Here is a 23,616-nt window from a genome sequence, read left to right as displayed (position 1 = left end):
CTACCAATAAGTTATCTTATTAGTCAACAAGTTAATGCATTCAGCATCCAAATGTAATAACATTTTCATGTTTCTGAAAACCGGGATCATCTGATCTTGTGACTGACTAAATGTTGATGTATTGTAAAGTTAATAATAAAAACATCACATGTTTATGAATGTCTAGTTGCTATGTAACAGTAGTTCAGTTACAGTGTCCCATCTGTGGTGTATGGCCTGATTTAAAGGTGATGGCTAACATCACTGTTTTACTTAGTGATGGGGTTTGGTGTTGACATCTCTTTCTATCACTCTGTTTCCTTGCCCATCTCTCCCTCATTTTCTCTCTCCCCAGCCGCCCGTGCTGGAGCTGCAGGTCAGGGTCTGTCCCAGTCGGCCTCAGCGGTCAGCCTGCAGCAGGCCTTTTCAGAGATGAGACAGAATCAGGGCCAGTACGACCCAGGACCCAGCACCGCTCCTCCCTCCATCCACATAGCCTCCCTGGCTGTCCTGGTCCCTGCTGCAGCCACCACCATCCCAGTCTTCTCCACTGCTCCTATAGCCTCTGCTCATCTCCCCCATGCTCAGCTTCCGTCTGAGGCCTCTGTGACCTCCCCTCCCCCCTCAGTCTCCATCTCCCCTCCAGCCTCCACCTCCACCTCTCCACCTGCAACCATCCACCAGGCCACCGCCCCCATCCCCACCCAGCTCCAGTCTGTTGCTACCCAGGCTCTCCTTTCCCAGGCCCCTCTCACCCTGCCGGTGACCCAACCCGTGGTCTCCTCCGTACCTAGTGTTACAGCCCCAATCCCTGCCCCAGCCACCTCTGTGTCTCCCCCAGCCCCTGCTGTCCTTCCCACCCTCCCCACCTCAGCCTCCTTCCCCCAGACCTCTGGCCCAGGCTCCATCCCTGGTGGTCCCACCACCTCCATACCCACGACAGTCCTTTGTCATTCCGCCACGGCCCCCCTGGTCAGCAGCTGTAGCAGTGGTAGCGGAGGTGGAGGAAGCTCAGAGCAGCTCCCTGTCCCTTCCACTGCTATCCCCCAGCTCACCGCTACCGTAGTCCCCACCACAGCTATCCAAGGCCCCCTGCTAGCCCCCTCCGTTGCTAACCCCAGTGCAGAGCTCCCTTCTTCCTCCTCGCCTGTAGCTTCTCTAGCCCCAGGGGCCACGGTCCCTACCTTACAGCCCGTCACCACCACCATCCCCGTGGTCCAGCCCACCCTGGTGCACACCCATCCCCAGCCCGCTACAATGCCCAACCAGACCCACGCCCAGTGTGGGGAGTGTGAGGCGGCCCTGGGCATTGATGACATCCACACGCTGGATAAGAAGCTTCGCTCCCTCTTCATGGACTTGGGTGGCGGTGGAACCACCCAGGCCGATGGCTCTGTCGACCCAGCCGGAGGCACTGGTGTCCCGGGAACCTCTTCCCCAACCGGCCCCTCATCCACCCCCAGCTCCACAGGCACCCCCCTGCCCCCCTCCAGCCTCCCCCTGGCCTCCTCAGGACCAGGGCATGTCTCTGGGACCCCCCTCACCACCCCGGGACAGGCTGGGACCCCTTCCACCTACACCCAGACTACCCCCGCCAAAGCACCTCTGTCTAGGTTACCGGTGAGTCAGTCAGCATGGATGTGGAGGCTAGCTTATTAGATGTGGCTTGAAGAGCACTGTTTATAACACATACAGTATGTTAACAACCATTTAAGATTTTTATGACACCTCTGTGTAAGGTAAGTTTGTGTAATTTTGTATTTGTAATCTTTTGGAGAATTATACATCATTATTACATAGTTGACATACACAGTTATTGCCTAGTTAAATAAAGGTTAAATAAATCAAATCAAATGATTGACATGTGATTGTGCCAACTCCACCTTTAACAGCCTGTTAACCTCCTTGATCAACTGCTTTTGTCTCCTAACATTTTGTTGAATGAACATTTGCTGTGCTTTTTGTTGCATGCCAACAACTCTATTCTACGCTGTGTCCATCCCCCCTAGATATCAGGTAGCACACCATATAGTTGATAAAACCCTCCACTGTAGTTATGGTGTCAAACACTGCTTCTAGATGGGATATGTTAATGGTTAACAGCTTCTAGATGAGATATGTTAATGGTTAACAGCTTCTAGATGAGATATGTTAATAGTTAACAGCTTCTAGATGAGATATGTTAATGGTTAACAGCTTCTAGATGAGATATGTTAATAGTTAACAGCTTCTAGATGGGATATGTTAATGGTTAACAGCTTCTAGATGAGATATGTTAATGGTTAACAGCTTCTAGATGAGATATGTTAATGGTTAACAGCTTCTAGATGGGATATGTTAATGGTTAACAGCTTCTAGATGGGATATGTTAATGGTTAACAGCTTCTAGATGGGATATGTTAATAGTTAATGGCTTCTAGATGGGATAAGTTAATGGTTAACAGCTTCTAGATGGGATAAGTTAATGGTTAACAGCTTCTAGATGGGATATGTTAATAGTTAACAGCTTCTAGATGGGATATGTTAATAGTTAATGGCTTCTAGATGGGATATGTTAATGGTTAACAGCTTCTAGATGGGATATGTTAATAATTAATGGCTTCTAGATGGGATATGTTAATGGATACTACAAAGTAATACACGACTACCGCATCTGGCATTTTATCTACTTTGCAAGTAGATGTCTGACCTTGAGTAATGGTAGATGTCTGACCTTGAGTACTGGTAGATGTCTGACCTTGAGTACTGGTAGATGTCTGACCTTGAGTACTGGTAGATGTCTGGCCTGGGGTTCCTGAGTGATGCAGCGGTCTAAGTCACTGCATCTCAGTGCCTGAGGCGTCACTACAGACACCCTGGTTAGAATCCAGGCTGTATCACGACCGGACTCCCATAGGGCGGTGCACAGCGGGTTTGACCGGTGTAGGCAGTCATTGTAAATAAGAATTTGCTCTTAACTGACTTGCCTAGTTAAATAAAGGTACAACAACAAAAAATCGAGAAGCCATATTATGAACCGGGTAATTTGGCTCCTGGATGCTGATTGGCCTAAAGTTGTGGTATACCAGACAATGTACAGTACCACAGGTATGACGCAATACTACTTGTTTACTGTTATATTTATGTTGGTAACCAGTTTATAATAGCAATAAGGCACGAGGGGGTGTGGTATATGGCCAATAAATATACCACAGCTAAGGGCTGTTCTTAGGCACAGCGCCACTCACAGTAGCTGGACACAGCCCTTAGCCGTCATAACCCCCGGGGTGCCTTATTGCTATTATAAACCACTTACCAACAGAATTAGAGGAGTGAAAAGAAATGTTTTGTCATACCCGTGGTATACAGTCTGATATACCATGGCAGTCAGCCAATCAGCATTCAGGGCTCGACCCACCCAGTTTATAATAGCAGTTAGGCACCCCGGAGGTTCGTGGTATAGTAGTATTTATTGAACCTTTTCATTCTTATTTACAATGACGGCCTACACCGGCCAGACCCGGACCACGCTGGGCCAATTGTGCACCACCCTATGAGACTCCCAATCACGACCAGTTGTGGTACAGCCTGGAATCGAACCAGGGTGTCTGTAGTGACGCCTCAAGCACTGAGAGGCAGTGCTTTAAACCGCTGCACCACTCAGGAGCCCAAAGGTGCTATATAGCCAATATACCACGGCTAACGGCTGTATCCAGGCACTCCACATTGTGTCATGCTTAAGAATAGTCCTTAGGCTTGGTATATTGGCCATATACCACACCTCCTCGGACCTTATTGTTTAAGTAACACTACAGTCTTTGTTTATTGTCTAATGTCCATAGTCCCAGTCAGTGTTAGAGCTGCAGGTAGAATCCCCTGGCCTTCCAGCTGCATGTGGCTGCAGTGCATTATGTTTTCCTATCTCTCATCTATGATAAAGTGCCTTCTCTCTGTTTCATCCCTCTCTTCATCCCTCTGTTTATTAGGTGTTGCCTGTGGGCTCAGATCAGGCTCAGGCTGGCCCCCCTCCTCCCTCAGACCACATGGCACCCTTCCCAGGACCCTGTCTAACTCAGGTGCCTTTCCCTCTTTCTCCTGACTGCCATTTTGATCCTCCATCCATCCCTCTATCTGCACCCCCCCGTCTCTCTCTTTCTCCCCTAAGTGATGTTAAGATCCCTCCATCCATCTGTACTTCTCTCTCTCTCTTTCATCCCTTCATCTCCCTCCTCCCATCTTTATTTGTCTTCTGTGTAAAAAGTAGCGAAGCATGAAGATCAGATCAGGCTCAATCTGTTCAGTGTCTGAAGAAGACATCTCTGTGTTGGAGGAGCAGCATGATGACCTGTGACTCTCATTATTCTCCTCTGTTTTATCTGATTCTCTCTCTCGCTCTGTCGAAGTATGTGTCTCTTGTCTCTCTCTTTCTCCTGCACCTCTATCCCATTCTTTCTTTGACTCTCTCTCACCCCCCCTCTCTTTCTCCTTCCTCTCTCTCCCTGTCTTTCTCATTCCTCTCTCTCCTCCCTCTGTCTTTCTGCTTTCTCTCTCTCTCTCTCCTCCCTCTGTCTTTCTGCTTTCTCTCTCTCTCTCTCTCCTCCCTCTGTCTTTCTGCTTTCTCTCTCTCTCTCTCCTCCCTCTGTCTTTCTGCTTTCTCTCTCTCTCTCTCCTCCCTCTGTCTTTCTGCTTTCTCTCTCTCTCTCTCTCTCTCTCCTCCCTCTGTCTTTCTGCTTTCTCTCTCTCTCTCCTCCCTCTGTCTTTCTGCTTCCTCTCTCTCTCTCCTCCCTCTGTCTTTCTGCTTCCTCTCTCTCTCTCCTCCCTCTGTCTTTCTGCTTCCTCTCTCTCTCTCTCTCTCCTCCCTCTGTCTTTCTGCTTCCTCTCTCTCTCTCTCTCTCTCTCTCCTCCCTCTGTCTTTCTGCTTCCTCTCTCTCTCTCTTCCCTCTCTCTTCCCTCTCTCCCTCTGTCTTTCTCCAGACAGACCCGTTAGGGAGGCTGGGGTGGATCAACATCACTCATCTTCATTTGTCATAGTGGTTTTTGTCAGCACAATATTTTAATAGTTTTCTTCCACGAAGAAAGAGAAGACTTGCCAAGCAAAGTATTCCATCCAGACAGAGTGTTTCTCTCCCACAGCGCATTCTTTCATAAACTAAATCAACTAGGGAATAAATAGGAAAGACGAGAAGACAGGCTCCCCAGGCTAGTGGAGATTACAGTTTACTTTATAGCCAGTCAGACAGTGTTGTCCACAGCGTGAACGTTCACATCTAAAAATAGAACAAACCAAGCAAACCAGAGCATTGTTCTTTGTAAGGAAGAGGGTTCATTATTTTCTTTCATCTGTAAGGATGATGTGTAATTTTCCGTTCAAAGCTCTCTGCTCTGGTCTGGGTGATTTGATCTTGAGAAAGCGACTGCATCTGCCTCCTGTGGCTCTAATGATTCTGATGTGAAATTCTTTAAAGGGATATTTGTAACATTTTCAGCTTTATATTCATCATCTCCAGCACCACCCCAACATCAACATATGTAAAAATGTCACGTTTCTATTTTTTGTAGGAAGATAAATGTTTCCAGTGACATCATTGGTGTGCATCCTGTGATTTTTAACCAATTATGAGGAAGTATTGCCAATTAATTGTGTGTACTAATTGGTTGATGTAACTGGAAACGATCTTTCTGACTCCAGAAATGTGCCATGTTGGGGTGGTGCTGGAGATGAGGAATATGAAGTTGAGAAAGGAAATGTCCCTTTAATATATTGATTTTGAACTTCACCTGGAAGCCAGTTTTTGACTAAATAAAACCCAGTCAAGGATTTTACCTAAATCTTTCTGTCTTTCAAATGTAAGATACACTTTTGCTGTGATTCACAGAAATCATAACAATTTGCCAGATGAAATTCAACACTAATTCATGTCTAGTGACCAATTAGTTTGATGTGTTCTGAGTGTGTTACCGTGTTAGGATGTGTTGCTGTCTGTTTGACTAACATCTATAAACGGCTTGTTGTTGCCCACTAGTCCCAGCAGCCTCTGGAAGACCTGGATGCCCAGCTGAGGAGGGCCCTGAGCCCAGAGACTGTCTCTGTCAGCTGTGTCACCACACAGGTACCATAACCACACACACACATGCCCCTTCAGGCCTGGAGGAATTACAATGTATTTATTAGTTGTTGAAATGTCAGATTAACTTTTACGTTTTTGACCTTGAAAAAGTAAATGAATACTATTTCTTCTAATCTGTGTTTTGTAGTCGTTATTGTTATTATTCTGCTCTGTCTAATACTGCTATCACTGTCATGCTCCTGTACAGCTCATGTGGTGGTATGTGGAATGTTTGTTGGTGTGACTCTAGACAGGACAGTCACACTGTGTTCTCCCCCCTGTACCATAGTCCTCCCTCACTGGGATGCCTGCAGGTGGCCAGCCAGGTGTGTACTTCAACATCTATCCTTACTCCATTTTGAAATGGTCGTACTACCTGTTAGTGTGTCTCCTTTTCTTTTAGGATGTTTTGCCGACTGTTGCATTGTAACGTGATGATGTCTCATTGGTCGTTTCAGTGCCTTTCTCGCTGGAAGGGGAACCAATCACGACGCCTATTGCTGGAGGATTCCAACTGGGACGATTCCAGGTATGGAATTCTACCTGTACCTTTTCCAGCTCTATTTACCTGATTTGGAATATTCCAGCGCTGTCTGCATGGTGGTCATAGTCTGCAGTCTCTCTGTTCTTCATCCATCTCTCTTCAGAATAGTTTTCTATGATTGTAGTGATGGTCCTTATGGCTGATCTGGGCCTTTTTAAATTCTGTCTTTTCATAATCTCTATCACTTGTCCCCCTCCCAAGGTCTCTGTGGCTGCAGACCAGGGTCCCCACAAAATCGAGGGAGGGAGCCCCACAAAATCCTCCTCCACCTCCTCTTCCTCCTCCTCTCTCTCCAGCCCGGAGAACACACTGCACAATATCTCCTCCCCTCTGCGTGGCGGTAAGACTGGTGGGGGAGATGTTGTGGACGGCCTGCCCTCCCTCCCCCACCGGACCGCCTCCCCTCAGCCCACCACCGTTGGCCGCTTCCAGGTCACCACCAACGCACCGGATGCCAGGGTGGGCCGCTTCTCAGTGAGCCGAGCCCAGGATGAGGCAGCCGAGGCTGTGTTCGAGCAGCCACCCGCTTCCCAGGCTAACGGGCCTAGTACTGATCCTGGCTCGGCCACCATGCTCTTCAGCCCAGAGGACAAACAGAGCTCCCTGCCCAGCCTCAACAACTCCTACATGAGCTCTGATAACGACTCTGAGTTTGAGGACGAGGACTTGAAGAGGGAGGTCAACTGGTTACGGGAAAAGTAGGTTTACCCTGTTTCTCTCTCCTCTCTTCTGCTTTAGTAGGTTAACCCTGTTTCTCTCTCTTCTGCTTTAGTAGGTTTACCCTGTTTCTCTCTCTTCTGCTTTAGTAGGTTTACCCTGTTTCTCTCTCCTCTCTTCTGCTTTAGTAGGTTTACCCTGTTTCTCTCTCTTCTCTTCTGCTTTAGTAGGTTAACCCTGTTTCTCTCTCCTCTCTTCTGCTTTAGTAGGTTTACCCTGTTTCTCTCTCTTCTCTTCTGCTTTAGTAGGTTAACCCTGTTTCTCTCTCTTCTGCTTTAGTAGGTTTACCCTGTTTCTCTCTCTTCTGCTTTAGTAGGTTTACCCTGTTTCTCTCTCTTCTGCTTTAGTAGGTTTACCCTGTTTCTCTCTCTTCTGCTTTAGTAGGTTTACCCTGTTTCTCTCTCCTCTCTTCTGCTTTAGTAGGTTTACCCTGTTTCTCTCTCTTCTGCTTTAGTAGGTTTACCCTGTTTCTCTCTCCTCTCTTCTGCTTTAGTAGGTTTACCCTGTTTCTCTCTCCTCTCTTCTGCTTTAGTAGGTTTACCCTGTTTCTCTCTCTTCTGCTTTAGTAGGTTTACCCTGTTTCTCTCTCCTCTCTTCTGCTTTAGTAGGTTTACCCTGTTTCTCTCTCTTCTGCTTTAGTAGGTTTACCCTGTTTCTCTCTCCTCTCTTCTGCTTTAGTAGGTTAACCCTGTTTCTCTCTTCTGCTTTAGTAGGTTAACCCCGTTTCTCTCTTCTGCTTTAGTAGGTTTACCCTGTTTCTCTCTCTTCTGCTTTAGTAGGTTTACCCTGTTTCTCTCTCTTCTGCTTTAGTAGGTTTACCCTGTTTCTCTCTCTTCTGCTTTAGTAGGTTTACCCTGTTTCTCTCTCTTCTGCTTTAGTAGGTTTACCCTGTTTCTCTCTCCTCTCTTCTGCTTTAGTAGGTTTACCCTGTTTCTCTCTTCTGCTTTAGTAGGTTTACCCTGTTTCTCTCTCCTCTCTCTGCTTTAGTAGGTTAACCCTGTTTCTCTCTCTTCTGCTTTAGTAGGTTTACCCTGTTTCTCTCTCCTCTCTTCTGCTTTAGTAGGTTAACCCTGTTTCTCTCTCCTCTCTCTGCTTTAGTAGGTTTACCCTGTTTCTCTCTCCTCTCTTCTGCTTTAGTAGGTTTACCCTGTTTCTCTCTCTTCTGCTTTAGTAGGTTTACCCTGTTTCTCTCTCCTCTCTTCTGCTTTAGTAGGTTTACCCTGTTTCTCTCTCTTCTGCTTTAGTAGGTTTACCCTGTTTCTCTCTCCTCTCTTCTGCTTTAGTAGGTTAACCCTGTTTCTCTCTCTTCTGCTTTAGTAGGTTTACCCTGTTTCTCTCTCTTCTGCTTTAGTAGGTTTACCCTGTTTCTCTCTCCTCTCTTCTGCTTTAGTAGGTTTACCCTGTCTCTCTGCTTTAGTAGGTTAACCCTGTTTCTCTCTCTTCTGCTTTAGTAGGTTTACCCTGTTTCTCTCTCCTCTCTTCTGCTTTAGTAGGTTTACCCTGTTTCTCTCTCTTCTGCTTTAGTAGGTTTACCCTGTTTCTCTCTCCTCTCTTCTGCTTTAGTAGGTTTACCCTGTTTCTCTCTCTTCTGCTTTAGTAGGTTTACCCTGTTTCTCTCTCCTCTCTTCTGCTTTAGTAGGTTAACCCTGTTTCTCTCTCTTCTGCTTTAGTAGGTTTACCCTGTTTCTCTCTCTTCTGCTTTAGTAGGTTTACCCTGTTTCTCTCTCTTCTGCTTTAGTAGGTTTACCCTGTTTCTCTCTCCTCTCTTCTGCTTTAGTAGGTTTACCCTGTTTCTCTCTCTTCTGCTTTAGTAGGTTAACCCTGTTTCTCTCTCTTCTGCTTTAGTAGGTTTACCCTGTTTCTCTCTCCTCTCTTCTGCTTTAGTAGGTTTACCCTGTTTCTCTCTCTTCTGCTTTAGTAGGTTTACCCTGTTTCTCTCTCTTCTGCTTTAGTAGGTTTACCCTGTTTCTCTCTCCTCTGCTTTAGTAGGTTTACCCTGTTTCTCTCTCTTCTGCTTTAGTAGGTTTACCCTGTTTCTCTCTCCTCTGCTTTAGTAGGTTTACCCTGTTTCTCTCTCCTCTCTTCTGCTTTAGTAGGTTTACCCTGTTTCTCTCTCCTCTCCTCTGCTTTAGTAGGTTTACCCTGTTTCTCTCTCTTCTGCTTTAGTAGGTTAACCCTGTTTCTCTCTCCTCTCTTCTGCTTTAGTAGGTTAACCCTGTTTCTCTCTCCTCTCCTCTGCTTTAGTAGGTTTACCCTGTTTCTCTCTCCTCTCTTCTGCTTTAGTAGGTTTACCCTGTTTCTCTCTCCTCTCTTCTGCTTTAGTAGGTTTACCCTGTTTCTCTCTTCTGCTTTAGTAGGTTTACCCTGTTTCTCTCTTCTGCTTTAGTAGGTTTACCCTGTTTCTCTCTCTTCTGCTTTAGTAGGTTTACCCTGTTTCTCTCTCTTCTGCTTTAGTAGGTTTACCCTGTTTCTCTCTCCTCTCCTCTGCTTTAGTAGGTTTACCCTGTTTCTCTCTCTTCTGCTTTAGTAGGTTAACCCTGTTTCTCTCTCCTCTCTTCTGCTTTAGTAGGTTAACCCTGTTTCTCTCTCCTCTCCTCTGCTTTAGTAGGTTTACCCTGTTTCTCTCTCCTCTCTTCTGCTTTAGTAGGTTAACCCTGTTTCTCTCTCCTCTCTTCTGCTTTAGTAGGTTTACCCTGTTTCTCTCTTCTGCTTTAGTAGGTTTACCCTGTTTCTCTCTTCTGCTTTAGTAGGTTTACCCTGTTTCTCTCTCTTCTGCTTTAGTAGGTTTACCCTGTTTCTCTCTCTTCTTCTTTAGTAGGTTTACCCTGTTTCTCTCTCTTCTGCTTTAGTAGGTTTACCCTGTTTCTCTCTCTTCTGCTTTAGTAGGTTTACCCTGTTTCTCTCTCTTCTGCTTTAGTAGGTTAACCCTGTTTCTCTCTCCTCTCTTCTGCTTTAGTAGGTTTACCCTGTTTCTCTCTCCTCTTCTGCTTTAGTAGGTTTACCCTGTTTCTCTCTCCTCTGCTTTAGTAGGTTTACCCTGTTTCTCTCTCCTCTCCTCTGCTTTAGTAGGTTAACCCTGTTTCTCTCTCTTCTGCTTTAGTAGGTTAACCCTGTTTCTCTCTCCTCTCTTCTGCTCAACTGACATGTTCCTGTTTGCTGTTCCAAAAAAATCCCTTCTTGAATTGTCACATTTAAGTGCATATGTTTCCATTCCTAAAACCCCCAGATGTCTATCTTCACCTGAAATGTTCCTGTGATATTAGACTGATTGGATTTGGGGAATATTTTTGGTTGATATGCTGTCTATTCAGCTCCCTCTCATCTCCTCTCCTCTCCAGGCACATGAAGGAGATCCAGGCCCTGCACACCAAGCAGAAGGATGAGATTGACTCCCTGTTCGCCAGGCTGGGCAAGGTGCCTCCAGCCGTGGTGGTCCCTCCAGCTGTAGCCCTGGCCGGTCGCAGGAGACGACCCACCAAAAGCAAGAGCAGCAAGTCCAGCCGCTGTAGCTCCTCCCAGGGCAGCAAGAGCCCCCTGCAGCCAGGTACTACTAACCCCTGACCTCTGTCTGAACTGGTCATATCAGCAAGAGCCCCCTGCAGCCAGGTACTACTAACCCCTGACCTCTGTCTGAACTGGTCATATCAGCAAGAGCCCCCTGCAGCCAGGTACTACTAACCCCTGACCTCTGTCTGAACTGGTCATATCAGCAAGAGCCCCCTGCAGCCAGGTGCTACTAACCCCTGACCTCTGTCTGAACTGGTCATATCAGCAAGAGCCCCCTGCAGCCAGGTACTACTAATCCCTGACCTCTGTCTGAACTGGTCATATCAGCAAGAGCCCCCTGCAGCCAGGTGCTACTAACCCCTGACCTCTGTCTGAACTGGTCATATCAGCAAGAGCCCCCTGCAGCCAGGTACTACTAATCCCTGACCTCTGTCTGAACTGGTCATATCAGCAAGAGCCCCCTGCAGCCAGGTGCTACTAACCCCTGACCTCTGTCTGAACTGGTCATATCAGCAAGAGCCCCCTGCAGCCAGGTACTACTAATCCCTGACCTCTGTCTGAACTGGTCATATCAGCAAGAGCCCCCTGCAGCCAGGTGCTACTAACCCCTGACCTCTGTCTGAACTGGTCATATCAGCAAGAGCCCCCTGCAGCCAGGTACTACTAATCCCTGACCTCTGTCTGAACTGGTCATATCAGCAAGAGCCCCCTGCAGCCAGGTACTACTAATCCCTGACCTCTGTCTGAACTGGTCATATCAGCAAGAGCCCCCTGCAGCCAGGTACTACTAACCCCTGACCTCTGTCTGAACTGGTCATATCAGCAAGAGCCCCCTGCAGCCAGGTACTACTAACCCCTGACCTCTGTCTGAACTGGTCATATCAGCAAGAGCCCCCTGCAGCCAGGTACTACTAACCCCTGACCTCTGTCTGAACTTGTCATATCAGCAAGAGCCCCCTGCAGCCAGGTACTACTAATCCCTGACCTCTGTCTGAACTGGTCATATCAGCAAGAGCCCCCTGCAGCCAGGTACTACTAATCCCTGACCTCTGTCTGAACTGGTCATATCAGCAAGAGCCCCCTGCAGCCAGGTACTACTAATCCCTGACCTCTGTCTGAACTGGTCATATCAGCAAGAGCCCCCTGCAGCCAGGTACTACTAATCCCTGACCTCTGTCTGAACTGGTCATATCAGCAAGAGCCCCCTGCAGCCAGGTACTACTAACCCCTGACCTCTGTCTGAACTGGTCATATCAGAAAGCGCCCCCTGCAGCCCTTGACCTCTAACCTGTTGACCTTAAGTGTGTTAGAGCCAGAGATGGAAAAGGAAGTGAGACACCCCACTCTCTGTTTTTTTTCTGGTTCAATTGAAGTCAACTTAGTAGACCAGACCCAACTGCTATCGCATTGGTGTCTATGGGAGATATATATTTTCTTTCAATGGTAAACGGCCGGAATAAGCGATCTTCATTTATCCACGATCTTTGTTAGAGCCACTATAGACAGGTCCTGACCTCTAACCTGTGGTCCTCCTCAGTAGAGGGTATTGGCAGAGCCAGTGTGTTACAGTAGGGACTTTGTTACTGTACTCGCTTTCTCTTCTTCACAGGACTACTTGTGGCAAACCAATCTTCTCTTCTCTCCTTCCTTCACTTTTAAACCATACAGTGAACTAGCTGTATTGTTTATGATGTAACCCAGCACTCTGCACCCTACCTACCTACCTACCTACACTATGTGTCAGAGTCACTGTATGCGTGTCTGCACTTTTGGAGGCTGTTCCCCTGACCTGTCCTCCTCCCTCCCCTGTTCTCCTCCTCTGTGTGTATGGTGTCTGTGTGTGTCAACTTCAGGCAGCACTTTATCTGCACAGAGCGCCCCCTCAGTGTACCCACCCTACCAGGCTCTCCTCCTGGCCCCTGTGGGCCTCCCCGACCCCAACCTCCACCCTGCCTCAGGGAGCCGACCCCGGCCCCTCAAGCATCTCGGCCCCTCCAGTGAGAACCTGTGCTCTGCCTACACCAGCGAAGCTACGCTGTCCGTGCCCAGTCTCTGTGCCCCCACCCAAGGTAGGCCCCACACGGCGCCCAGCTGCCTAGGCCTTGGCTCTCATCCCTCCGTCCCATTAGTCCTTCCATCTGCCTCTAGTAGGCCTCATTTGCCTGAGGAAAAGTTAATCTTCCACTAACACCCCATACCACCACCACCCCTCCCCCACCCCATACCCAATACCACCACCCCATACCCAATACCACCACCCCCACCCCATACCACCACCCCCACCCCATACCACCACCCCATACCACCACCCCATACCACCACCCCATACCACCACCCCCACCCCATACCACCACCCCATACCACCACCCCCACCCCATACCACCACCCCCACCCCATACCACCACCACCCCTCCCCCACCCCATACCCAATACCACCACCCCATACCCAATACCACCACCCCCACCCCATACCACCACCCCCCCACCCCACCCCTACCACCACCCCCACCCCATACCACCACCCCCACCCCATACCACCACCCCCACCCCATACCACCACCCCCACCCCTACCACCACCCCCCACCCCCCTACCACCACCCCCCATACCACCACCCCCACCCCATACCACCACCACCCCATACTCCCACCCCATACCACCACCCCATACCCCCACCCCATACCACCACCCTCCCCCAGCCCACCACCACACTCAGTGGAAGCTCCATTTCTGTCTTGGTGGGGCCACTCCTATTCCTCCCACGCTACAGGGGGTGCTATTGCTCCCAGTGCAGCTCTATCCTATCCTCTCCTCCATCCCTCTCCATTCTCTCCATCTCCCTCTCTGTTCCTCAGTGTACTTACTGTTCCATTCTTACTGTGTGTATGTGTACCTCTTTTTCTCTCTCCCTCTCTCCTCTTTCTATCTCGATCTACCCCTCCTCGCTCTTTCTACCCCCTCTCTCTCTATCTCTCCCTTTCTATCTACCCCTCCTCTCTCTCTCTCTCCCTCTCTCTTTCTCTCCCCCTCTCTTTTTGTACCACAGGCTGTGTAACGTTCAGCTGTGGGTCGGAGAGAGTGACCATCAAACCAGGTGGTGGCAGAAGGACCCGTTTTCTGAGTACGCCCTGCTTGGCTCTTTGTGTGTAACGCTTCTTCCTCTTCCTTTGTCTTCTTTCTCCTTCACTTCCTACTTCCTGTCATGTGATTTATCTCTTGTCTTCCGATTGGGAGCCTTTTCTCCTTTCTGGCATTTTAGCCTTTTTAAAAAATTGGCCTCATTTATAGATAATTGTAGATCAATGACTCAATGACCACTGATGAGGCATCATCACATAGATGAATGGATACATGTATCTAATGGCATTCTCTACAGTCGTGGCCAAAAGTTTTGAGAATGACACCAATATTAATTTTCACAAAGTCTGCTGCCTCAGTTTGTATGATGGAAATTTGCATATACTCCAGAATGTTATGAAGAGTTATCAGATGAATTGCAATTAATTGCAAAGTCCCTCTTTGCCATGCAAATGAACTGAATCCCCCAAAAACATTTCCACTGCATTTCAGCCCTGCCACAAAAGGACCAGCTGACATCATGTCAGGGATTCTCTCGTTAACACAGGTGTGAGTGTTGACGAGGACAAGGCTGGAGATCACTCTGTCATGCTGATTTGAGTTCGAATAACAGACTGGAAGCTTCAAAAGGAGGGTGGTGCTTGGAATCATTGTTCTTCCTCTGTCAGCAATGGTTACCTGCAAGAAAACATGTGCCGTCATCATTGCTTTGCACAAAAAGGGCTTCACAGGCAAGGATATTGCTGCCAGTAAGATTGCACCTAAATCAACCATTTATGGGATCATCAAGAACTTCAAGGAGAGCGGTTCAATTGTTGTGAAGAAGGCTTCAGGGCGCCCAAGAAAGTCCAGCAAAAGCCAGGACCGTCTCCTAAAGTTGATTCAGCTGCGGGATCGGGGCACCACCAGTACAGAGCTTGCTCAGGAATGGCAGCAGGCAGGTGTGAGTCCATCTGCACGCACAGTGAGGCGAAGACTTTTGGAGGATGGTCTGGTGTCAAGACGGGCAGCAAAGAAGCCACTTCTCTCCAGGAAAAACATCAGGGACAGACTGATATTCTGCAAAAGGTACAGGGATTGGACTGCTGAGGACTGGGGTAAAGTCATTTTCTCTGATGAATCCCCGTTATGATTGTTTGGGGCATCGGGAAAAAAGCTTGTCCGGAGAAGACAAGGTGAGCGCTACCATCAGTCCTGTGGCATGCCAACAGTAAAGCCTCCTGAGACCATTCATGTGTGGGGTTGCTTCTCAGCCAAGGGAGTGGGCTCACTCACAATTTTGCCTAAGAACACAGCCATGAATAAAGAATGGTACCAACACATCCTCCGAGAGCAACTTCTCCCAACCATCCAGGAACAGTTTGGTGATGAACAATGCCTTTTCCAGCATGATGGAGCACCTTGCCATAAGGCAAAAGTGATAACTAAGTGGCTCGGGGAACAAAACATCGATATTTTGGGTCCATGGCCAGGAAACTCCCCAGACCTTAATCCCATTGAGAAGTTGTGGTCAATTCTCAAGAGGGGGGTGGGCAAACAAAAACCCACAAATTCTGACAAACTCCAAGCATTGATTATGCAAGAATGGGCTGCCATCAGTCAGGATGTGGCCCAGAAGTTAATTGACAGCATGCCAGGGCGGATTGCAGAGGTCTTGAAAAAGAAGGGTCAACACTGCAAATATTGACTCTTTGCATCAACTTCATGTAATTGTCAAAAAAAGCCTTTGACACTTATGAAATGCTTGTAATTATACTTCAGTATTCCATAGTAACATCTGACAAAAATATCTAAAGACACTGAAGCAGCAAACTTTGTGGAAATTAATATTTGTGTCATTCTTAAAACTTTTGGCCACGACTGTACATTCCCATCCTCGTGCATTAAAGTCATGTAGTTTATAACCCCAGACATACAGTGTGGAGGCAGAGCCTTAAACATCTGACCCAGTCTATAAACCATGTTGATTATTATCACCTATAGCAACAGTAATGGCTCCGTAAAGCATGTTGAGCTATAAGACCGGTACAGTCTAGAACAGGGCTCTCCGACCCTGTTCCTGAGTTTTCGCCCCAATCCCACTTGGAACTAACCCGATGCATCTTCTCAACCAGCTAATTGTTAGAATCAGATGTTAGATTATGGTTGGAGTGAAAACCTACAGGAGAGTAGCTCTCTAGGAACAGGGCTGGAGAGAACTGTTCTACAATGTGATAGATATTTATGTATAATACCAAGGTGTAATATTTGCCACTTGGTCCTCCACACTGATCCATTTCCACTACGGTCCCATACTCTCCACTCAGGTCAACATCTAATCATAATATTATCATGTCTAACGTTTCTTCATCCAGCTAATAATCACCCTGATTTAAACGGTTCAGGCTATACTTTTGAAGTTCTTGAATGATTGGAATGTTAATCTGGTCTGTACTACAGTACTACCCTTTAGTAATAGTTATGGTCTGTACTACAGTACTACCCTTTAGTAATAGTTATGGTCTGTACTACTACCCTTTAGTAATAGTTATGGTCTGTACTACTACCCTTTAGTAATAGTTATGGTCTGTACTACTACCCTTTAGTAATAGTTATGGTCTGTACTACAGTACTACCCTTTAGTTATGGTCTGTACTACAGTACTACCCTTTAGTTATGGTCTGTACTACAGTACTACCCTTTAGTAATGGTCTGTACTACAGTACTACCCTTTAGTAATGGTCTGTACTACAGTACTACCCTTTAGTAATAGTTATGGTCTGTACTACAGTACTACCCTTTAGTAATAGTTATGGTCTGTACTACCCTTTAGTAATAGTTATGGTCTGTACTACAGTACTACCCTTTAGTAATAATTATGGTCTGTACTACAGTACTACCCTTTAGTAATAGTTATGGTCTGTACTACAGTACTACCCTTTAGTAATAGTTATGGTCTGTACTACAGTACTACCCTTTAGTAATAATTATGGTCTGTACTACAGTACTACCCTTTAGTTATGGTCTGTACTACAGTACTACCCTTTAGTAATAGTTATGGTCTGTACTACAGTACTACCCTTTAGTAATAGTTATGGTCTGTACTACAGTACTACCCTTTAGTAATAGTTATGGTCTGTACTACAGTACTACCCTTTAGTAATAGTTACGGTCTGTACTACAGTACTACCCTTTAGTAATAGTTATGGTCTGTACTACAGTACTACCCTTTAGTAATAGTTATGGTCTGTACTACAGTACTACCCTTTAGTAATAGTTATGGTCTGTACTGCAGTACTACCCTTTAGTAATAGTTACGGTCTGTACTACAGTACTACCCTTTAGTAATAGTTACGGTCTGTACTACAGTACTACCCTTTAGTAATAGTTATGGTCTGTACTACAGTACTACCCTTTAGTAATAGTTATGGTCTGTACTGCAGTACTACCCTTTAGTAATAGTTATGGTCTGTACTGCAGTACTACCCTTTAGTAATAGTTATGGTCTGTACTACAGTACTACCCTTTAGTTATGGTCTGTACTACAGTACTACCCTTTAGTATTAGTTATGGTCTGTACTACCCTTTAGTTATAGTTATGGTCTGTACTACAGTACTACCCTTTTGTAATAGTTATGGTCTGTACTACAGTACTACCCTTTAGTAATAGTTATGGTCTGTACTGCAGTACTACCCTTTAGTTATGGTCTGTACTACAGTACTACCCTTTAGTAATAGTTATGGTCTGTACTGCAGTACTACCCTTTAGTTATGGTCTATACTACAGTACTACCCTTTAGTTATGGTCTGTACTACAGTACTACCCTTTAGTAATGGTCTGTACTACAGTACTACCCTTTAGTAATGGTCTGTACTACAGTACTACCCTTTAGTAATGGTCTGTACTACAGTACTACCCTTTAGTAATAGTTATGGTCTGTACTACAGTACTACCCTTTAGTTATGGTCTGTACTAAAGTACTACCCTTTAGTAATAATTATGGTCTGTACTACAGTACTACCCTTTAGTAATAGTTATGGTCTGTACTACAGTACTACCCTTTAGTAATAGTTATGGTCTGTACTACAGTACTACCCTTTAGTAATAATTATGGTCTGTACTACAGTACTACCCTTTAGTAATAGTTATGGTCTGTACTACAGTACTACCCTTTAGTAATAATTATGGTCTGTACTATAGTACTACCCTTTAGTTATGGTCTGTACTACAGTACTACCCTTTAGTAATAGTTATGGTCTGTACTACAGTACTACCCTTTAGTAATAGTTATGGTCTGTACTACAATACTACCCTTTAGTAATAGTTATGGTCTGTACTACTACCCTTTAGTAATAATTATGGTCTGTACTACAGTACTACCCTTTAGTAATAATTATGGTCTGTACTACAGTACTACCCTTTAGTAATAGTTATGGTCTGTACTACTACCCTTTAGTAATAGTTATGGTCTGTACTACAGTACTACCCTTTAGTTATGGTCTGTACTACAGTACTACCCTTTAGTAATAGTTATGGTCTGTACTACAGTACTACCCTTTAGTAATAGTTATGGTCTGTACTACAGTACTACCCTTTAGTAATAATTATGGTCTGTACTACAGTACTACCCTTTAGTAATAGTTATGGTCTGTACTACAGTACTACCCTTTAGTAATAATTATGGTCTGTACTATAGTACTACCCTTTAGTTATGGTCTGTACTACAGTACTACCCTTTAGTAATAGTTATGGTCTGTACTACAGTACTACCCTTTAGTAATAGTTATGGTCTGTACTACAGTACTACCCTTTAGTAATAGTTATGGTCTGTACTACTACCCTTTAGTAATAATTATGGTCTGTACTACAGTACTACCCTTTAGTAATAATTATGGTCTGTACTACAGTACTACCCTTTAGTAATAGTTATGGTCTGTACTACTACCCTTTAGTAATAGTTATGGTCTGTACTACAGTACTACCCTTTAGTTATGGTCTGTACTACAGTACTACCCTTTAGTAATAGTTATGGTCTGTACTACAATACTACCCTTTAGTAATAGTTATGGTCTGTACTACTACCCTTTAGTAATAATTATGGTCTGTACTACAGTACTACCCTTTAGTAATAATTATGGTCTGTACTACAGTACTACCCTTTAGTAATAGTTATGGTCTGTACTACTACCCTTTAGTAATAGTTATGGTCTGTACTACAGTACTACCCTTTAGTTATGGTCTGTACTACAGTACTACCCTTTAGTAATAGTTATGGTCTGTACTACAGTACTACCCTTTAGTAATAGTTATGGTCTGTACTACAGTACTACCCTTTAGTAATAATTATGGTCTGTACTACAGTACTACCCTTTAGTAATAGTTATGGTCTGTACTACAGTACTACCCTTTAGTAATAGTTATGGTCTGTACTACAGTACTACCCTTTAGTAATAGTTATGGTCTGTACTACAGTACTACCCTTTAGTAATAGTTATGGTCTGTACTACAGTACTACCCTTTAGTAATAGTTATGGTCTGTACTACAGTACTACCCTTTAGTAATAGTTATGGTCTGTACTACTACCCTTTAGTAATAGTTATGGTCTGTACTACAGTACTACCCTTTAGTTAGTGGTCTGTACTACAGTACTACCCTTTAGTAATAGTTATGGTCTGTACTACAAGTACTACCCTTTAGTAATAGTTATGGTCTGTACTACTACCCCTTTAGTAATAGTTATGGTCTGTACTACAGTACTACCCTTTAGTAATAGTTATGGTCTGTACTACAGTACTACCCTTTAGTAATAGTTATGGTCTGTACTACTACCCTTTAGTAATAGTTATGGTCTGTACTACAGTACTACCCTTTAGTTAGTGGTCTGTACTACAGTACTACCCTTTAGTAATAGTTATGGTCTGTACTACAGTACTACCCTTTAGTAATAGTTATGGTCTGTACTACAGTACTACCCTTTAGTAATAGTTATGGTCTGTACTACAGTACTACCCTTTAGTAATAGTTATGGTCTGTACTACAGTACTACCCTTTAGTAATAATTATGGTCTGTACTACAGTACTACCCTTTAGTTATGGTCTGTACTACAGTACTACCCTTTAGTAATAGTTATGGTCTGTACTACAGTACTACCCTTTAGTAATAGTTATGGTCTGTACTACAGTACTACCCTTTAGTAATAGTTATGGTCTGTACTACTACCCTTTAGTAATAATTATGGTCTGTACTACAGTACTACCCTTTAGTAATAGTTATGGTCTGTACTACAGTACTACCCTTTAGTAATAGTTATGGTCTGTACTACTACCCTTTAGTAATAGTTATGGTCTGTACTACAGTACTACCCTTTAGTTAGTGGTCTGTACTACAGTACTACCCTTTAGTAATAGTTATGGTAGGTACTACAGTACTACCCTTTAGTAATAGTTATGGTAGGTACTACAGTACTACCCTTTAGTAATAGTTATGGTCTGTACTACAGTACTACCCTTTAGTTATGGTCTGTACTACAGTACTACCCTTTAGTAATAATTATGGTCTGTACTACAGTACTACCCTTTAGTAATAGTTATGGTCTGTACTACAGTACTACCCTTTAGTAATAGTTATGGTCTGTACTACAGTACTACCCTTTAGTAATAGTTATGGTCTGTACTACAGTACTACCCTTTAGTAATAGTTATGGTCTGTACTACAGTACTACCCTTTAGTAATAGTTATGGTCTGTACTACAGTACTACCCTTTAGTAATAGTTATGGTCTGTACTGCAGTACTACCCTTTAGTAATAGTTATGGTCTGTACTACAGTACTACCCTTTAGTAATAGTTATGGTCTGTACTACTACCCTTTAGTAATAGTTATGGTCTGTACTACAGTACTACCCTTTAGTAATAGTTATGGTCTGTACTACAGTACTACCCTTTAGTAATAGTTATGGTCTGTACTGCAGTACTACCCTTTAGTAATAGTTATGGTAGGTACTACAGTACTACCCTTTAGTAATAGTTATGGTCTGTACTACAGTACTACCCTTTAGTAATAGTTATGGTCTGTACTGCAGTACTACCCTTTAGTAATAGTTATGGTCTGTACTACAGTACTACCCTTTAGTAATAGTTATGGTCTGTACTACTACCCTTTAGTAATAGTTATGGTCTGTACTACAGTACTACCCTTTAGTAATAGTTATGGTCTGTACTACAGTACTACCCTTTAGTAATAGTTATGGTCTGTACTGCAGTACTACCCTTTAGTAATAGTTATGGTAGGTACTACAGTACTACCCTTTAGTAATAGTTATGGTCTGTACTACAGTACTACCCTTTAGTAATAGTTATGGTCTGTACTGCAGTACTACCCTTTAGTAATAGTTATGGTCTGTACTGCAGTACTACCCTTTAGTAATAGTTATGGTCTGTACTACAGTACTACCCTTTAGTAATAGTTATGGTCTGTACTGCAGTACTACCCTTTAGTAATAGTTATGGTAGGTACTACAGTACTACCCTTTAGTAATAGTTATGGTCTGTACTACAGTACTACCCTTTAGTAATAGTTATGGTCTGTACTACAGTACTACCCTTTAGTAATAGTTATGGTCTGTACTGCAGTACTACCCTTTAGTAATAGTTATGGTCTGTACTACAGTACTACCCTTTAGTAATAGTTATGGTCTGTACTATAGTACTACCCTTTAGTTATGGTCTGTACTATAGTACTACCCTTTAGTTATGGTCTGTACTACAGTACTACCCTTTAGTTATGGTCTGTACTACAGTACTACCCTTTAGTAATAGTTATGGTCTGTACTACAGTACTACCCTTTAGTAATAGTTATGGTCTGTACTACAGTACTACCCTTTAGTAATAGTTATGGTCTGTACTACAGTACTACCCTTTAGTAATAGTTATGGTCTGTACTACAGTACTACCCTTTAGTTATGGTCTGTACTACAGTACTACCCTTTAGTAATAGTTATGGTCTGTACTACAGTACTACCCTTTAGTAATAGTTATGGTCTGTACTACAGTACTACCCTTTAGTAATAGTTATGGTCTGTACTACAGTACTCCCTACTGCAGCCAGCAGGCGGTCTTTTCTTCTTTCTTGTGTTTGCCCCATTGATATAGTTAATGCGGAGAACCTTAGCAAACTTCACATCCAGAAACCCCACCTTTCTCCAACTTACCATGTGCTGTACTCAGCCTCATCACATCCCATCATCTCACCATTGAGCTAACTGATAGGAGAGATCCCACCCAGCCAACCAGATCCATGTCTTCCATTGCAAAGCAGACAAAAAGGAAAGACAAGCAATTGTTTCTTACCTGTTGAGTTGATGTAACTTATTCTGACTGGGTTTGACTCAATGAAAGGAGTTTTTACGTTCATTGATGGATGTTAAGTTTGTATGAATGCCTTAATGATCCCTCTGCAGCTTACACTCCTGCCAACCTCTGCTCTCCACCCCTCCACTGCTATTCCCTGCTCCCTAAACCCTACAACTACACCCCTATCCCCAGCACCCTACACCCTGTCTCATTAGCCAAGGGGAATGAGCTGTAGAGAGGATCCGGATTTACCTCAGGAGGAGTGCTTGTTTGTGTTTTAATTGAAAACACTCAGTATGCTGTAGTCTGTTGTAGAAGGGTGAATGATTAACACACACTTTCTCCTCCAATCCTCACGCTCTCTCCGTCCGTCCTACGCTTCACATTTTCTCCGTCCACTCTTCAGGGAAGATGGTGAAAAAAGTCTGCCCCTGCAACCAACTCTGTAGTAATTATCTATTTTATGACCTTTGCCCCTCACCCCCTACTGCCTCGTCCACCACCCTCACTCTCTGCACCCCCCTGTTAGGGTTGCAAAGTTAAAGAATCTTTCCCAAATGTCCCAGGTCTTCCAGAAATCCCAGTTGGAGGGTTCCCTCCCTGCTTATTCTCTTTCTGGAAAACCTGGGAATTTTGGAAAAGTTACTGGAATTTCGCAATCCTACCCCCTGTTGCTCTCTGCTTTGAGTGTCTGTGCACTGACTGCCCTGTGGATGCCAGCTGTGGCTTTGGTCATGTGTCGGGGTCCACAAGGCTCTCCTCTCACAGGCTGACTTGAGCATTTCTCTGTTGTGACGATGACCCCATTCACATGATCTATTACAGCGGTTCTCAAAGTGGGTTCCGTGGCCAGATGTATAACAATGTCTTCTAAATGTCCTTTTTTAACTGATTTACAAAAAATGTCCATGGGATCCATGGAATACGTTTTGAGGGTGTAATACAATGTCATATTATTCATTTTCCATGTCTGTTCTTAACCCTGGGTGACATGGGCCTGCAGAGGCTCACAGGGATATTGGTATCCACAGTACTCAACCAATTATACATTTTTCAAGTCAATACATCTTGTATTCCTCAAAAATGTTTGGGCAACATAAATAAACAACTGAGCAAGTGAGCGTGAGGAAAAGTACATTAGTGTCTAGTTTGAGAAACAGAAGCCTCAAGTCCTCAACTGGCAGCTTCATTAAACAGCACCCGCAAAACACCAGTCTCAACGTCAACAGTGTCAACAACGTCCCGACTCCGGGATGCTGGAGTTGCAAAGAAAAAGCCATATCTCAGACTGGCCAATAAAAATAAAATAATAAAATGGGCAAAAGAACACAGACACTGGACAGAGGAACTCTGCCTAGAAGGCCAGCATCCCG

At 44.6% G+C, this 23,616-nt stretch overlaps 1 protein-coding gene across 12 annotated transcripts in view; it reads left to right on the top strand.

Moving 5' to 3' along the window:
* LOC106591178 (serine/threonine-protein kinase WNK1) overlaps nucleotides 1–23,616 on the top strand; it is a 173,102-nt gene that overhangs the window by 136,867 nt on the left and 12,619 nt on the right. For 8 of the 12 annotated variants that reach the window (XM_082977927.1, XM_082977935.1, XM_082977934.1 and 5 more), the window contains 8 exons: nucleotides 335–1,599; nucleotides 3,945–4,034; nucleotides 5,982–6,068; nucleotides 6,355–6,391; nucleotides 6,524–6,594; nucleotides 6,811–7,307; nucleotides 10,665–10,870; nucleotides 12,687–12,902. In XM_082977927.1, the coding sequence (XP_082834053.1) occupies nucleotides 335–1,599; nucleotides 3,945–4,034; nucleotides 5,982–6,068; nucleotides 6,355–6,391; nucleotides 6,524–6,594; nucleotides 6,811–7,307; nucleotides 10,665–10,870; nucleotides 12,687–12,902 (2,469 nt within the window). Of the gene's footprint in view, nucleotides 1–334; nucleotides 1,600–3,944; nucleotides 4,035–5,981; nucleotides 6,069–6,354; nucleotides 6,392–6,523; nucleotides 6,595–6,810; nucleotides 7,308–10,664; nucleotides 10,871–12,388; nucleotides 12,392–12,686; nucleotides 12,903–13,878; nucleotides 13,975–22,649; nucleotides 22,692–23,616 lie in introns of all 12 variants that reach the window. The other 4 variants (XM_082977937.1, XM_082977930.1, XM_082977936.1 and 1 more) reach the window with 3 other exon arrangements.

This window comes from Salmo salar, chromosome 07 (assembly GCF_965601325.2).
Source record: "Salmo salar chromosome 07, fSalSal1, whole genome shotgun sequence".
Taxonomy (NCBI): Eukaryota; Metazoa; Chordata; class Actinopteri; order Salmoniformes; family Salmonidae; genus Salmo; species Salmo salar.
This window is presented reverse-complemented; position numbering and strand designations above follow the sequence as displayed.